Here is an 18814-nt window from a genome sequence, read left to right on the forward strand (position 1 = left end):
TATAATAACATCAAATGACTGTTTATTTGACAATAAATGTGTGGTCATAATAATACATTTTGTTGCACCTAAAGTTGCCCAGCAATAGCCGGTTAAATTGTTTACACCTAATATAATTGGGCCATTAGAGAACTTTATTTAATCGGTCTGTTTTTGAAATTTATACCATTTCTGCTACCAAGAAAATGGAGGCAATTGTATTTATTTACTATTTTAACTGGTTATTTGCTCGCATCAGAAACATGCCTCAGGTTGCAATGGCTGCAACAGCAAGCACCAAAGAAAATTTATGAAATCACAGAAAACAAATATCTTATTATAACCTAATAATATAAAAACATGTTTAATATTATTTTAACTTTGTATACCTATCATTGCAATATATCTGAATAAGAAACAATATATTATAATATTGGCAGACATCCAATTATTTATGACGTTTATAAGATATGCTTCAATGGTTATTATTATTCATATAAATATTAAATATGGAAGAAGACAGCATTTCGGATATTTCACCTCAATCTATAAATACATTATCTGCAATTTGTCAAAGAAAAATGTTAATGGAAAGGCAAAATTGTATGTCATATTTTTATTAAAAGAAGTTGTCTTCCCTTTTGTCTGACTTGTTTTGTCTCTATTCTATTACAAACATCATTATGAATTAATCCATCCTAATACTAGTTGTCATGTGTTTTATTTATAAAATGTAATTTAATAGTTGTAACACAACGCAATATCTATTAACAAAGGAAATATAAAAAGTGTATATAATATTTTTCTTTCTATTACTATCAGATCATGATATAGCAAGTCAACTTTTATTTATCAAGATTTTTAAAATGTCACCTTTAACTATTCAAAAAATCCATCATCCCCCATACCCCCTCCTCCCCTCCACCCCTGTTTTACACAATAAATTTTATAATGGCATATTAATCAATATTGGAGCATTAAACAATTTTTTGTTAAAGAAATAAACGAATCTGAAACGGAATTGATTTGATGTTTACTTGACAAAAATATTGATTTAGCAAAATCTCTTTTATGTTGCATTTCCTATTACTGTGACTGTAATTGATTTATTGACTTTTATTGAAATATAAAATTTCTTTAAAAAGTCAAGGTACTTGCTGTTATAAATGTTGTTATGTTGCAAAATTGAATAAAAATAGTTGAAGTATTGTGGGTACAAATTAAAAATAAATTGTCACCTTCTGGTTGGCTATTTTCAACAATAAATTCAATGGATTTCTCAGAATATCTATTATATATCATTATAACAGCTTTTAACAAAATGTTTTTTATAGGCCGTAATTATATCTTTAGGTAAATGATGGTATAATTCACCCTGGAAAGAAAAACAGGGTACACTAATAGGTTTCATTTGAAACAATATTGTGATGGAAAAGCAATTATTATTATATATTTATTATACAACATGATTACGGCTATATTATCAGGTGCGGTTACATGTTCTGGAACTGATGAATTAAAAATTAACTTTAAAAATATTTAAAAACTTCATTCCAAATTACAATTGATATGCAACAACTAAGTTTTCTTTTCTAAAATTGATTTCTATTTTTAGTGTATAATTTTCTCTATTTATAAATTTGATTACTCTTTGTCTTTACTTTATTATGTTTGTTATGACAAACATAAATAATTGATAATTAATAATAATAATTGAGCACGCCCTCAGCGTGCGAATTCTTTGGTGGTAAAACACTCTCAGCAAGTTTGCTTTTTTTCAGTTAAAGATCATGGTGAGTTAAGTTTAATATTCTTAAAACAGTCAGACTTGTGATAGTTTCTATGATATTTCCAATTACTGTACCACTTTGAAAATCAGTCCACTAGTACTAAAAGTGCCTGCAGAATAAATAAATAAATAAAATTCCTCAAATTCAATAATAATAATAATAACATTTGAAAATTATATTGTATAATTAATAAATAAATATCAAAACTAATAAATGAAAATAAATATAATAATATTATAAATAAATAAAAATATTCTGAAAAAGAGGTTTCTCTCTCTTAAATTTTTACCCAAAAAATTGCTCACTGTGCTTTTAACAACAACGAGTAATTCAACCATTTCATTTAATAAATCATCCATCAACAAAAAGGCAAATGTAGTTATTTTTATCATTTTATTTTATTCAGGAATGTTAAGTCTGTGAATGCATTCAACACTTGATACAGTTATTATTGCATTCTGTCATATGTTGATATGCATGGCCAAATTTAAACATTTTTTATTGCAGCTATCTGTCACACTACATGTATATGATACCATATATATTGCATAGCTAAAAGCTATTCCAACAGCCTTACATTTTTTTCATTTACTGTACTGTATGTTCAGTGCAGGGGCAGGCAACAGGTAAAAAATGTGCGTCTAGTATTGGATTTATCCGCCTATAACTAATGTCATAAACGGTGTAATACTAATAACACAATCCAAAATTTTATTTGTTTCTTAAATAAAACATTTTTCAGAAAGACAAAATAAGAAATAAGCATGTTTTACAGATGAATGATAAAACAAATTATTACATAAAAAAAGAAATTAATTGGAGCATGTCATAAGTGGAACAGGTCATTATGACATACTCTGTACAGTACATTTTGAGTGGGGTTCAAAAAGTGGTACAGACAGAAAGGTATTTATAGTTTTATACTTTCATCAATTATTTAAAATAAACATTTTCGGAACAGTTCCTTCAACTGTCAACTTTTCTTTCCATTGGTATCAAGTAATAGTTTTTGGAAAGATAAAGGCATATGAGGTAGATGGCAGGGATTGATGTATGTCACTGTACCAATACACATCAGGTAGATGGCAGAGACTGAGGTATGCCTCTATACCAATACATCAGGTAGATGGCAGGGACTGAGGTATGCCTCTATACCAATACATCAGGTAGATGGCAGGGACTGAGGTATGGCTCTATACCAATACATCAGGTAGATGGCAGGGATTGATGTATGTCACTGTACCAATATATCAGGTAGATGGCAGGGACTGAGGTATGCCTCTATACCAATACATCAGGTAGATGGCAGGGACTGAGGTATGCCTCTATACCAATACATCGGGTAGATGACAGGGACTGAGGTATGCCTCTATACCAATACATCAGGTAGATGGCAGGGATTGATGTATGTCACTGTACCAATACATCAGGTAGATGGCAGAGACTGATGTATGTCACTGTACCAATACATCAGGTAGATGGCAGGGATTGATGTATGTCACACGGTACCAATACATCAGGTAGATGGCAGAGACTGAGGTATGCCTCTATACCAATACATCAGGTAGATGGCAGGGACTGTGGTATGCCTCTATACCAATACATCAGGTAGATGGCAGAGACTGAGGTATGCCTCTATACCAATACATCAGGTAGATGGCAGGGACTGTGGTATGCCTCTATACCAATACATCAGGTAGATGGCAGAGACTGAGGTATGCCTCTATACCAATACATCAGGTAGATGGCAGGGATTGAGGTATGCCTCTATACCAATACATCAGAAAGATAGCATGGAGTGGGGCATTATGCCACTGTTGTACCAATACATCAGGCAGAGAGCAGGGAGTGAGGATACAGGTGCATTTATGTACATGCCAGTGTACCAATACAGTAACATTCTAAAATTAGAACTGAATTGCAATTTTACAATGACAGAAATAATTGGGAGCAATAGGAAGTATTTGTCTGAGTATTCCAGTTAATACTGTTTACCTGATTAAGCTGAAATCCTGACAAAGCAAAGTAGGATTTACCTAGTAGTTGGTGCTAGCTATATTATGGAGCAAATTTAACAATGATTTAAAAAAACTAAATTTTTAAAGGTTATATAAACTTTTCATTTCCATTTTTTGCTGTTTGTATAACTTTATTTTCCTTTTTTTTTTCTTGTTCTTTTTTTTTTTTGCATGGATATTTATAATCTTTGTTTATTTATTATATTTATTATTAATAGTGTAATTGTATTTTTGATTCTATATTTTGCATTTCGTAGAAAATTCTTCTTTAAATGTTTAAGGGTTACCCTTTCAATTCCATTTTTTTTTTTGCTGTTTTATACATTTTTTTTCCCTTTTTCTTTATTTGCATGGATATTTCTAATCTCGATCTTTACTGTATTTTCTATTCTATATGTTGCATTTTGTAGAAAGTTCTTATTTAAGGCAGGATTTTTCTTAACAGGGGCGCTGTCAAAAGTGGGATGTAAATGTATAAATGTGTGAATGAAATGTTTATTGAAAGAGAAAGTCCAAAACTATTGATCAGATTTCTCATATTTTATACTTTCTATACTGATATTATAAATACAGTAATATCAGTATTATTTTTACAATTGAAACGATTTATTTGTTCAGTTTATTACATGTTTATAATGTTGATTTAGTAATAATGTGATAGGGCTTATTTTATGCTACAACTGCAGATCCAGGATTTTGAAGTCGAGGCCGATCCCATGGTCTAAAAATTCTGAACCTAAAGCTCTGTCTACACTATAAAACTTTTTGTGACAAAAAATGTGATGTGCCCATATTTGGACATGATGACATCATATAACTACCATATTAGGGCTACCACTACCATATTTGGGCACAAATTATTATTCTTTTGTCAAACTAGTTTGATAGTGTAGACAGTGTAGCTTATGTCCTATCCTATTCTGCTGCCAAGAAATGTGGTTAATTATTATTTTCTCGCAGCAGAAAGAGAGACCTATACAAAACATATCAATACCATATTTGGCTATATCACTACCATATTTGGGTATATCACTACCATATTTGGTAGTTTGATAGTCAGAGCTTAATGTCCTATCCTATTCTGCTGCCAAGAAATTTGGTTAATTATTATTTTCTCGTAGCAGAAAGCGAGACCTATACAAGACTTGCAGCGGACCAAACCCTAGACCAAGATATTCCTCAGTAGTGAAATTAACGAGCTGTTAATGTGTAAACTCCAACAGCTGGTTTTGATATATACCTGTATAAATCATAGATAATCTATGTAGTGTAATGTAAGATCTACAGTATAACAGATTAGAATTGTTGTGAAAATATATGTTATTAAAGGGAATTTGTCAGATATTTAATTCATTGATTAAGTGCAGGTAATGAGGCACTCTTTAGGTTGACATAATGGAATTACAGTTTTTGTAAACACACAAATGTGATATTTTCAATTCAATCATGGAGTAAAGAATAATAATTATTATTCTTTACTCAATGATTCAATGAATGTTTAGTGGTTCAGTAAATATACATTTCATTGTGTATTTTAAAAACACCTAAAACAGAATACAAAATGATGACCACCATTTGAACATGAAAGTTTGTCTTGTAAGTTGGTCTTATTTTAGGAACATTTGATATTATCTCCATTAATTTGCATGGAAAATATAATTATTAGAACACTAAACATTACATTATTTCTAAAACAAAACATTTTTTATTTTATAGTTTACTATTCTTCACTCCTATAGTATTTTTTAAAGTTTATTTCATTGATTTCTATTCTGATATGTGATACTAACTTGGCATAAATTTTATTTTCTCCATCTATACTGTTTATAGCTATTATTTAGATATGTTGTTAACAACTATTACTGTATAAAAGGCCATAGCTTTATGTAACTTGTTATCAAAATGTTTCCTTACTTTTTTTTCTGTCAAGAAGTAATGTATTTACACACCATTGTATCAATTATTAATTTATGGTATTTATTTATTTATATTGATATTTAAAAAAACAAGTAAGAAACAGTTGATATCTGTGTTTTTTCACACTATGCCTAATGTATAATCGTCCATGGAAGAACATAAACAAACACATTTTGCTTGCAATAATACTATTTTCATAATATCAATAAAAATATTATATAAAATATTTCTATCTGTTTACAACATACATCCTTGGAGAAAAAATATATAAATAGACATTGGTATTGGTTGCTTGATATTGTCTCAATTCATGAATCCAATTTCTATTTATATCCCCATGTTCATCTATACAAGTTTTATATGTCACTTCTATTTCTAGAAATAAATAATGAATTGATGTACAAACGATTTATCTATAGTACTTACTTCATATCATTAGTAAGTATTGCTGAAAAGTAGGTCACGTAGAGGGTCGAAATTTGCCATTTTGTAATGTTGAACTAGATATTCCTCTTTATTTTTGTCCATAACTATACCCAGCTAAATTACACGTATGATACGCCATGTGTGCCAAAATGTTATCTTTTTAGTAATAAATAAGTCTTCTTTTTTCCAATAAAATCTTTCAGTTTTAAACAAAACAACAATGTGAACCTAGTTAATTGATCTGAACTATTAGATATAGATATTCCTCTTTATTTTTGTCCATAACTTTACTCAGCTCAAGTACACATATGATACGCCATGTGTGCCAAAATTTTATCTTTTTACTAAGAAATAAGCTGTCTTCTTTTCCAATAAAATCTTCCGGTTTTATACAAAACAACAATGTGAAACCTAGTTAATTGATCTGATTGTTGCTATTTGATGAGGAGCAATTTCAAGTCATCCTTAAAATCTAAAAGTATATGATATACCATGTGTGCCAAAATTGTATCTTTCTATACCAATAAATAAGCTGTCTTCTTTTCCAATAAAATCTTCCGGTTTTATACAAAACAACAATGTGGAACCTAGTTAATTGATCTGATTGTTGCTATTTGATGAGGAGCAATTTCAAGTCATCCTTATTATTCATCCAATGTATAAATATATAGGTTAATAACATGACAAGTTTGAGTTGTTTTTTGCTGTGAGGATTGTCTCCTGGGAAGGTTAGCTTCATTTGCAATAATATTGCTTTTGCATTATTATGACCTTTGAAGAAACGAGTTATTTGATATGTGTAAAGCCCAAGTTGAAGATTCTCATGGTGTTGACGAAACATGACATTTAAGGGTGTATATATATTAATATACCTTATATAATAAATCCAGCTAATATTATGAAAAATAATGACAGGTTATCATATTATCTTATAAATTTAAGATGCTTAAAATCAAAATATTTATAAATATAACATAGGACATTACTTTGCAAACAGACAACCACAAAACTAATACAGTACTGTCTTTTTAATTCCAGGTTAGGGTGGGGGAGGGGGGGCAGGGGTAAGGTTATGGAAGGGGACTCATACAAAAAAAAGAGGAAGGAGTATCCTCACATTTTTTTGGGACAATATTCCATAGATATATTCTATATAAATAGTTATGACGAATATTATTATTAGTATTTAAAATGTTGCAATATACAGTAAATCCAATTTTTTAAAAAAAAACACAATGGCTCGAAAATCAGGAGGGGGATGACGCTTAACAAGTACTGTATAGATATAAACACATCAGGCACGTCAGAACATGAATTCTAAACCGCACGGTGATATACTGAAATTTAATTAATTAATTTGAAACAATAAAGATGAGGAAATATATATACAGTATATAGTTGGCCTAAACAGAAAAGTAGTACTGTACTTGGTCATACAGTAATGATTCTATTTATAGATTTAAATACATTACTACATCAAAGGTCAAACTGAGTCTATTTATAGATTTAAATACATAATAAATTAATAAGTTCACTAAAATGTAATACTATAGCTACATCTTATGGAGGATTTTCTTATTGATATAATGAGGTTATTTTCCTCAAAATGAGTAAAATTAAATGTGTACATTTATAAAAGGTCAATCGGTCAATATTGCGAGATCCATAGACAAAAACACGTACCTGTATAACATCACTTTAATACTAATCCATTGCATTACATGGATACATCAGTTGTAATATTAACTACGCGTGTCTTTCCTTTGAATATTGGCTTTGTTTAAACGCCAATCACTATTCGATATCTGGGGACAAAGCTTTTCGAAAACATGGAGGACTAACAAAAACACATGAGGCTGTTATAAATCTCTCAGGAAATCCTCGACTTTGTATTACTTCAAATGTCTTCCTTGGACAATTTCCTCCACCAGCCAGCAGCTTACAGGCATACACACAACGTGAGGGCCAACTTACTAAAAACACATGGTTGTAGCAGGGAGCTTTAAATGTATAGCTCCATGGTTGTAGCATTATTTTATTTATTTATTCAAGACCCGACAGTGTGTTAAAAACACCAATACGGGATCATATCGGTATTAAAATACAATAATATGAGATATTTTTATTTGGTTTTTAGTATACACACTTACTATCTATAGATAGTAAGCTACATTTAATGCAAATAAAAAATATGATACTTTTGACATTATAATAATAATAATATATATTGATAAAAAAACATTCAATATTCATCCTGATGATAAATGATTTGAATCAGGTTATTAATAGATTTAAAAACAAATTCCTGAATAATTTGTGAAATTCCAATGTTTGCATCAAAAATATTCCCTGAAATGGTTGCTATTGACATGTTGATGAATGTGTAAAATTAATAGCTTTTTATAGGTTTATCATAGGGGTTGGCTGTATAAAACACCCTTGTCCTTCTCTGTAAATACAGTTTTGTTCTGTTTAATGAGCCATCAATCCTGACTATTTATAATTTAAATTTTTTCCGGCTTGAACATTATGAATTGATGAACTATTGATTAGCAATAGAGCAATGTGCATACATTTAAGTTTGTAGCATAATTTGGGACCAAATAGGGGAATATGGGTTGGAAGTAGTGTAAAAACATATACTGCTGGCTCTCCTTCCTTGGGGTGTCCCAAAAGGTTCTATAGAAATGATAATGTTTTAATAAAGTTATTCACTTCTGTAAAAAAAAAAAAAAAATGATTTCACTTATAAAAAAACAAAAGAAACGTTTAATTTAAACCAAAAGCCATTGTGTATTTTTTGCTTTAAATTCCATTTTTTCAGGTAAATATATTTTGTTACGATCCAGTATTTCATCAAAGTGAATAACTATTATGTGAAATTAAAATGGCATATTAAAAAAAATTAAAAGAAAAACATTTTTGGGGGGAAAATATATCTTTAATAAGCATTATTAATCGTAACATTTCTGAAAAAGAAAGAATAACAATTTAAAACCTTGTTGAAAAATAATCTCTTATGCTGCTTTTTTGTGTGATTTGAGATAATTATATAAACAAATCCGAACTCCAATTAATTTAATGCATTTACACAGCCTATTACAGTGTGTCTGTGTGTTTACAAGACCTTTATATTTGTGGAGTCTGCTTGAGTTGTTCATCTACCTCACAAAAGATTGGATTGAAAGGCAGAATTGCATTAAACCCTTGGGGCTAAAATCAACCACAAAGAACTCTGTGCCAGTAGTTAGCACAACAGGGTTCTTACACTCCTTTGTGTACTTCTCAATAGTTGAAATTCTATAGAAAAAAGCAATTGATCATCTAAATAGTATGGTTTGTCATCAGGGATTTATTTTCTTTTCTCAATTTAGGTGGTCCAGGCCTATTTCATTTTTATTTTATTCAAAATTAATATTATTTAAATTCTAAGGATTGAAAAACACAAAGAGGTAATGCAAAAGTCAACCATAGGTATATTTATGGGAAAACTTATTATACATTGTGCTCCTTCAAACTAAATTACTACATTACTGTATTACAAAAATATGATTTCATAAAAGACAATTTTCAAATGTTACTTCATGGTTCAATCTGGAATTGAGGCCTCTCTTGGGCAAAAGCAACATTTTTCTTAGATTTTTTTTTTATAATAACAATAATAATAATTTGTAGGCCTATAAAAGCATTTTAACAAATAAATAAAATATTGAAATACTTGAAGAGTTGTAAGTTTAAAAACATTAGCTAAGCATTTGTTTGTATTCTTCAAAACTGCTGTTTAATTCTTATGTCAGATAAAAATGAGAATTGTAATTCGCAACATAATGTTTTCAACAGAATGGTTGTCTTACCGTCTCAACAGTGTCATACACTCTACAGAATGTTATACTCAGAAGAACATCATACTGAAACTAGAAAACTATTTGCATTCATACAGTTAAGCCACTGCAGTTAAGGGGACACACACTCTTGTTGTGAAACACAGTACACTATGCTTCAAAACTACAGCCATTCCCATTGGAGGTATCCCCTTAATAATGGTTCTACCAGGGAAGAGTTAAATTTAACTCTTCTCTGGTTCTACTAATTAAGAATAAGCTATCTACACTACATTTAGTTCTGCAATACAAAAAAAAATGATTTGGTTGTTTTTCAAGAAAATCCATTTTTTCTTTTAGTTAATGATTAACTAAATTGTGTTTCTATTAACCAGGCCCAAGTCTCATACTAGACCCTGATGAATTAATTATTCACAATTAAATACTGTACATTTCATTAGTATTGAGTTTACTAGTGACAAATCATTACATCATAAATGAACTGCTTATGATTTGCACCAGTGTACACACAGAACGATGAGTCATTAACAAAAACAATTACATCACTACAGTACTGTATTTGTACTGTATAATTCCAGTGCTCCCACACTTGTTTTTGTGTCATCATCATCTATTGTTTGTTGATTTTTCTTTGTTTGTATGTTCTGCTATTCATTTACCAGGTACAAAAGTTGGAAGAAAGCCAAAAGAAGATTCATTGTCAATGATAATAGGCCTACACTATAAAACCATAGAGGAATTAGCAAAACCTTACTAATAATAGGTCTAAAAACCATGTATTAAGACACAGCTGTAGTATAATTACATTTTAATTGTTGGGTATTGTAATACACTCAAAACATACTACCGTAATTACATTGAAAGATAGGGTTATTTACAGGGGGATTTTTGTCTGTTTCAGTTGAGGTTTTTGTTGTTTTCTGTTTTATTTTTAGGGGGGAGTTAATGTTTTTTATGTTTTACATTGAGCAAGTTGTATGATCTAATACAAACCTAAACTAATGGCGTATAACAAAATGTGATATTTCCAATAATTTTACTAATATTATTATTACTAATAGTTATTGCAATCAAAACTATGAACTTGTGTCTCAACAAAATTTCCCCCATTTTATGTGGAAATCAAAATAAAATTAACCTTCAAAACACAAACCAAAAAGGTGAATTTATTGGCCTTGAAATTTAAGCAGATGGTTGAGAACTGAACATAAAAGTCCTTTGTAATCTTTTATTTATTTACATCAAAGTCAAATACCAATATTTCAATAGGTTTTAAAAATCTGATGTTTATACTGTACCATTCTACTCTGGGCAGATGCTATGGTATAATATGTAAAGTAATAATTTGATATTGTCTTCTTTACAAATTCTCGCTTTTCTGTTTTATATTACTGAATATTATGTCATTTATGGATGAGAAACCATGGGAGCCATAACAATTTCTGATCCCTTCATCACGTCCGCAGGCATGTTATAAGCAACTTGCACGCACAAATGAAAAATATGTAAATGTGGAACATCATGCCATTGTTCTGGTTGAATCCATGCGAAGTGTTATTGATCTGTTGGCTTCAATATATGGGATTCTCCGGCACAGCCTCACCATCTCCGATGCCGCTAGGCAATCTATCGACAAAAATCTTACGTATAATTAAATCAACCATTTTCACTGGCTATTACAATTTATGATTCATTATGACTGGTTAGATTGTTTTTGGAACGGGGAAGATATAAAAAATAATATGTATTTTGTATGCATGAGGTTGTTATGCAAATTACCTATACTCTTTATTCACAATGCATAAGAGGAATAAATGCAGTGCTTAATAACAGATCATATAAATCTGCGGTTTAATTAATAAGCTCAATGTTGCGTCTGAGTGAAACGTGCCTGGGAGAATGAATAACACACTTACGTAGTGAAGTAAAATTAATTAACTATTTTGTTAAATCAGTCAGATTGTTAAAAAAAACGCAATAACATTGCCTAATGAATCCATCATCATTACCTTCTGAAATAACGTGGACATGTATCCCAAGAATAAATGATGTACTTGCTACTCTACATACGACTAAGTTAGGGATGATGTCACTTTAATTTCCCCCACCTCTTTTTCTTTCTTATATTGGCATACACATTTCTCTGTAATTGATAGTAATGTAATTTACATTTTTACCAAGTACTGATTAAAATCAATTTCACTAGCCAATTTGACCTCTTTTGACCTCAACGAAATGCACAAGCATAGCCATACGTTCAATCAAATCAATTATTTATGAAATTTAAGAAATACTTGTACAGAATTTCTAGGCAGAAAATGATGGAATATGTTCAGTATAATTTTGTCAAAATTATATTGGATACAAAGGATGCATATTTCTAACATGTGGTTTCACTATTAAATATTAATACTGTACATATTTCAAAGACAACATTAATATTGTTTAATTTCAATATCCAATAACGAAACATTATCCTTTTATTGCAAACAATATTTTCCATTAAAATTAAAACCATACTGTGAAAATCAGTGCTTTTTTCCTTTTGTGTATGATATTATAATTCGACCTTTGTTGTAAAGTTTTATTATCACAGATTCAATGTAAAGGAAAGACGGTTGGCTGGCTGGCTTTCTGATAGGGATCTTATCAAATACTAGAGGTATATTAAATATATATAGTAAATAAACAGCTATGTACACTATGCATACTATGTACACAATGCAATATAGAATTGTATAGAATTCTACTCCAGTATCGGACAATTAAACTCTTTAAACTTTTCAAGGAATGGTTATTTTTGGAAAACTGATTGCCGGATATTTAATTTATATGCCAAATTCAGGCATAGACAGCCCCACCAAAATAATGTATAATTTTACCTACTATAGCATAATCTCACAGGGGCCAACGGCCAAGAATTGTAATAAAAATCAGGAAGAATCAAGGCTGTTTTTTATTAGAGAATATATTTGCGCGATTCAACCATTCCTGTGGCCCGATTAGTTACTATATTTTTTAAAGTCACAAAAAGTCATAAAAATATTAATATGCTTTTGATCCTAGTGGAGGATTCAGGGAGTACTGGACAGTATTTGAAATATATAGAATAAATAGCATCATTGGACAAGGACAAAAAAAAATACTGAACATTTATTAATATTTAAACAATTTGTATTCTTTTATAGCACGGTTTTTCTATCAATGACAATTGCCATTGAAAACCAGGCATTAAAGCAGGCCTGCAGTCATTGTACTCGATTAAAATGGTGGTCATCTTTATACGTATAATCAACTGATGCAGTATTTAGCAACACCTTCTGTCAATTTCTTCAGGCTGAATCCAACAGTATTAGCGAACACTACAATATAGTCTTGTTCGTCCGTGATCGTACTCACTAAAACCAACAAAAAATACCTTTCTTTATGTTATTAAATTCACTACTAATACAAAGTATTGTACAGTATACTGGTTTTGTTTTCAGTTTCAGAATTGCAATTAGTCAGCTGAATTGAAATGCACACTTCAAAACACTAAAATTAATGAAGAACACATCAAAATATTTGAGTTTCACATTTTATTTTATATCAACATATATCAATAACAATGAATTTGAATAATAAACATTTGTATCTGTATGTATAAAATGCTAAATAAATAATAAAAATAATACTGTAAAAATCAGATGAAATTTCTCAATTGCTTCACAAATCATTATACTTTTCTTATTATTTTTTGTGTTCAGAATTATTGTGGCAAGACAATTGTAGTCCTAGCCTATAGGAAACAAAGCACCCAACCAAAGCTACTACAGTAAAGTAAAATATGTATTTTAAAATAGTATTTCATAGGCTCACCACCCTCGGTAAATGAGTTAATATATAGTTATTTTGAAATCTAATTCAGACTAGGAATGGCTTAAGTTAGGCTAGGAATATATAGCCAAAGGGCTACGACATGGCTGCTCTCGCGTTTCGCAGCCAAAGAAAGACTATCAACTAGCGTTTGGCATTTTGTTCTTTCGTGGTTGCTCTAGTGCGGCTATTCACCAATATTACCTCGTAACAAAAAATTTAACGCATTTTAAAACACCAGAAATTTATATAATACAAACTAGTTTTATATAGGTATATTTCATAAAAACTCTGTATTTAAATATGAATAGGTAGATATATATAGAATTATTTAAACTAATTGTCTGGGCAATTCAGACCAATGTCCAATATACCACCAGTTTTTCATATTACATTTAAAAAGATAAACTATACTAGGTAATAGAAAAAATGCTGTCGTATGTAGACTACAGTATTAAATACCATACTGTTAATTGATAATTATCCTGCGGAATGATTAGTCCAAAGGTTTGTTTGCCCCATGATGATGAAAGGTACCTTATAAATTACTAATCACCTACTGTATACACATCATGGAAGTAAATATTATTCTTTACATTGTACAACCGTACAGTACAGTCCTATACAGACAGCAGTTAATCTTTTACCCTTGGCACTCTTTATTCAACTACAAAAATTATCATAAAAAAATATGCACAATACTATTACTTTGAGTTTTAGTACGTTATCTAGTTTCAAAGAAACCGCAGAGTTCTGTCCCATAAATAAATTTCCTTAAGTAACAATTTTTAAAATTAAGCTATTAAATACAAATATCTAAAATTAAATAGTAAAAAAATTATAAAAATGTTCCCATCCAATATTTTTTTTTAATAAAATAGTTTAACACAAGGTGTATTTTTTTGTAAATTAACTTTTTCTTCCAAAAATAAAACATGTATTTAAATATAATATACTATACGAATAATAAATCTGAGGTTTATATGTTGTTGTGAAAGAAACCGGGTGCAATAGAGCATTTATTGTATACATTATGTAGTGTGATAATTGCAGTTTGCCAGTTACAGGCTAGACATGCAATACTGAGCCAGCCAAGCATATCCATAAATGGAAGACCGATAAGAGCATATTTCAAACTTATAATGTCACATTAACCCAAGATTTATTAAACATAGATATATGTATTACTGTATTTGCTATCGTCTACTGGACATAATGAGCATCTTTTCAAAAGTCATATGCTATATATATAATATATATGATTTAATTTAACTATAGAAAAATTGTATGGATAAATGGACAGGAACGTATGAGCCAAATACTATGTTAATTAGAAAAATTACATATAATTTTTACACTGGTTGCACATAAAAATGTTTTAGTACTAAACATGAAAAATGACAACGAATTTAAACACTCATATTTGTTATCACAACTATAAAAATAACATCTTTTTCTTGAGAGAAAAATTGCATTCACGGGACCCTCATTTCTCTTGTAAATTTGCTTAGTTTATCTGTGTTTAGGGACAGTAGAAAACAGCACACAATCGATATATCGCAACACCTTAATTACCATACTTCAACTTTTTATCACTTAAAAAATAAACTCTGAACAATTTAAAATTCTTAAAAATGTTTAGGCAAATACTATATCAGGCATAACATAGGTCATTTTATAACATGACCAAACAAAAATAAAATATTTGCATTTAGTTTCTCAATACCTAAGTTTATATTTAAAACATGGAATATTTGGTCAAAAATTGTTTTTTATACCTACATATACAGAACTGTTTTGTAAATAATATTGATAAAAATAATTCGTAGATACGTACAAGCTCTGCTTGTCCAAACTTTATAGTGAATTATGCATACCTTTCTCTACTTTGTGACCGCTATAGGCCATATTTTTTTTTCTATTTTTTGAAGTTGTTTTAATACAATACAATAAAATAAGTTTTATATTTGGACTATAAAATATTTGCTGGGTAAAATATATCTCTGAAAAGTAAATCTTTAACTGTTAGTCCCAACACAAAGCATTGTAAATGTACACACTTTTTCACAATACAAAAAATACCAATTACACATACAAATTTGAGGCCTATACAATAATAACAGCAACATACATACAATAGACCAAGAGCATAATGAAGAAAAATTAAATCATTTTACTTTGTAAAATGTCTTAGTATGAAATAGTCTCCAAGAATAAAATATCTCTCAAAAGTTCTCAAATACAATGACAACATCTTTTGCTTTAAACACGGCGAGAAATTCTTAATCTATTATTATAATTATTATTATTTCAATATCATATCTATGAACCTGATCAAGAATAATTATAAATCTCGTTTTAATTATTTTTATTTGATCAAAGTACTATAAATGCAGCTAAAATACAAACTGTAATACTACTATATAACTAGTTAGGAAATTATGCGAATGGCTTGGTTAACATGCTGGAAACATACCGGGCATTCCGCTGGTAATTTATCTAGGACTTGTTTAGCGCAGTCCATACAGAATAAATTATGACCGCACGGAACAAGCGCAGCAACAACCTCGTTTTCCGAGCATACGTAACATTCCTTGGGCTTTCGCTGGCTGTTACTAGATCCAGTTGAGTTGGTCGGACTCGTCGAAGCACTGTTGGAACCGGTTGAATTGGAGGTGGAGAACGACGGTGGCATGGGAATCGCATTGAAGGCTGGAAGAGACGTTAAACCCCCGTCGAGCGGATCACTGTGGATACGCCTGGCAGGGGGATGGTCGTTGCCTTCATTCACCTGCAGATTTGTGATTCCCAAACTTCCGCTGCTTTTTCGACGCATACCGTTTGGGTTTGAGTTGCTTATCAATCCACCGAACAATGCATTACTACAACGATTTAAATCATGCCATGGGTTTCCAACGAGCGGGTCAAATCCTGGAGAATCGATTCCAAGATCGGGAGATTGACAATCAAATAATCCAAATGGGTAACTGTTATTGAATTCTTTTGTGCTGGAAAATTCTAAGGTTTTTGTAGCTGGGAAATCTGTAAGGGTCGTCGTTGAGCTGGTTGTTGTTGGAAAAAACATACCGGAATCACTACTAGAACTGCTGTTTCTAGAAAGTCCAGCCTTTGCATTGCCAATTAACGGAGTAAAAGCCGAATTTCCAGTGCCTTTAAATAGTCCTACGGAACCAAGCTCAGACAATAAAATACCACTGTCTTTACCATTAGTAGCAAAATCGTTGTCTTCTGGAATAATTGAATCAACAAGCCCTCCGGTGCGCATAGCAATGTGTGCTTCGATTTCCTCTCTTGCTCTCTCGGTATTTTCTGGCATTCCGGTTACTTCAAAAACTGGCTCATTATCACGGCTAGGCGTTACAATGTAGGTATGCGTTTGTTGTTGTATGCGTTTTATAGTAGCACCTTTCGGGCCTACGACTAATCCAACTACACGGTATGGAACTCTCACTTGAATCGTAATTTGACCTGGGATGTTTGGTGGAGGTTGACCCTGACTAAGACCTGTCGTTGAATGACCATTTGTTGTCGCTGTACCCTGTTGATTTCTCCTACTTGCACGTATTTGGCTGAAATGCTCTGCAGCTGATAGAATTTCCCTTTTTGCAGCCGCAACGTCTTCCTTCCTGCCAGTCACAACAAACACTGGTTCTTCACCACGTACTGGCGTTTTGATATATGTATTTGTTTTTGCACGCAGAGCTTTTATTTTGCATCCTAAAAAGATAGAAAGTGTTAAAATTCAAAGGGTGTGTTCGGATAACGAGTACAGTCAGCGCGTTTAGCCATACGACATTCCAGAACAAAGCATCATCATGGCGCACACACAAAACCAACATTTCATCTACTACATGCTAGCCTACACACCACGCGGTTTTGTGGTGTTCCGACATCGACCTGCAATAAAACAAAAAATAATTTCTGATTTTATTTACCTTGCCTTCCAACGATTTCAGCAACATGTTCTGAACTAGGGACTGGAACACATTCAGTCATATTACAACTTTTCCTATTTATTCCATCGAAAGAAACGTCGTCTTCTCCTCCGCTTAGATTTCCATTTTGCTGTGCCATGTTCAACATAGAAAAATCTAAAGCTAGACTTTGCATTCCTAGGTTCCGTTGATGCTCGTCTAGGCTGTTGTTAGAATTCCGATCCATTTCAGTTATTATAGTGCTAGGCATCTCAGGAAAGGTTTGTAAAAATTATTCGAGTATAAAAATATATCTATTCTGCCTTTTTTTCTTGTGTTCTCGGAGTACAATCACGACCAAGCACTACGCCTTGTCGCTAACTACAACTGCACAACACTTTGAATGGTATTTCGTAGTTCAATAAAATAGGCGCGGGGTGACGTCATCTTTACTAGATGCAACAAAAACCAATCGCTCAAAACAACACGTGGTTACTGAACAAGCTTTCATTGGCTGCTGATAATATAAAAGGTGTGGTTTTACTAAACATATGCACCACCTGCAGTGAATAAGCGCCAAATGAAAAGACACGCTGTGTAGATGCTTCAAATTTGCATCATTTACTGGAGTGTAGTATTTTAGTTATTTTGTTGGTTCTTTGTCCTGAACCAGTAGTGTTATTATGTATATAAAAGTATATTCTTTTATCGTCGAGTCCACCACACAAAGCTTGTGTGACATAAATAAATATGAAATGTTTCTTTATGCCCTACCATTAATACCAATATAGCTGGCATAGGCTGAATATAAAATGATCAACTACTGTATAATAAAAATGGATTATGTACCTTTTATCTGTCTTTAATACATTCCAAATAAAAACATCGTATCAATGCATCATCAAGTACTTTATTATTTCTTAGATCAATTACATTTTTGTTTGAAATTTCAGAGCGTTTTTGGAATCAACATTGAACCAGTTTAAAAACATACAGTAGTGACGACATGGTTAATGTTTGGCCAAGGTCGAATTATATATATTCTATACATA

At 31.0% G+C, this 18814-nt stretch overlaps 1 protein-coding gene across 1 annotated transcript; it reads right to left on the minus strand.

The window, feature by feature from the left end:
- Nucleotides 1-13533: 13533 nt before the first annotated feature.
- On the minus strand, nt 13534-18170 carry LOC144853431 (RNA-binding protein MEX3B-like). Its single transcript, XM_078711128.1, has 2 exons — nt 17784-18170; nt 13534-17565 (listed from the first exon to the last, which is right to left on the minus strand). The coding sequence occupies exons 1-2, from the start codon at nt 18031-18033 to the stop codon at nt 16259-16261; spliced, it is 1557 nt and encodes a 518-aa protein (XP_078567254.1). The 5' UTR covers nt 18034-18170; the 3' UTR covers nt 13534-16258.
- Nucleotides 18171-18814: the final 644 nt, after the last annotated feature.

The sequence above is a fragment of the Antedon bifida genome, chromosome 10 (genome assembly GCF_963402885.1).
Source record: "Antedon bifida chromosome 10, ecAntBifi1.1, whole genome shotgun sequence".
Lineage (NCBI taxonomy): Eukaryota > Metazoa > Echinodermata > Crinoidea > Comatulida > Antedonidae > Antedon > Antedon bifida.

What these genes read in the sequence shown, in the direction of transcription:
- LOC144853431 (XM_078711128.1), bottom strand. Translation starts at nt 18,033, where the DNA reads ATGCCTAGCACTATAATAACTGAAATGGATCGGAATTCTAACAACAGC. An exon ending in TGAAATCGTTGGAAGGCAAG is followed by an intron (nt 17,566 to 17,783) that starts GTAAATAAAATC and finishes CTATCTTTTTAG; the next exon opens with GATGCAAAATAAAAGCTCTG.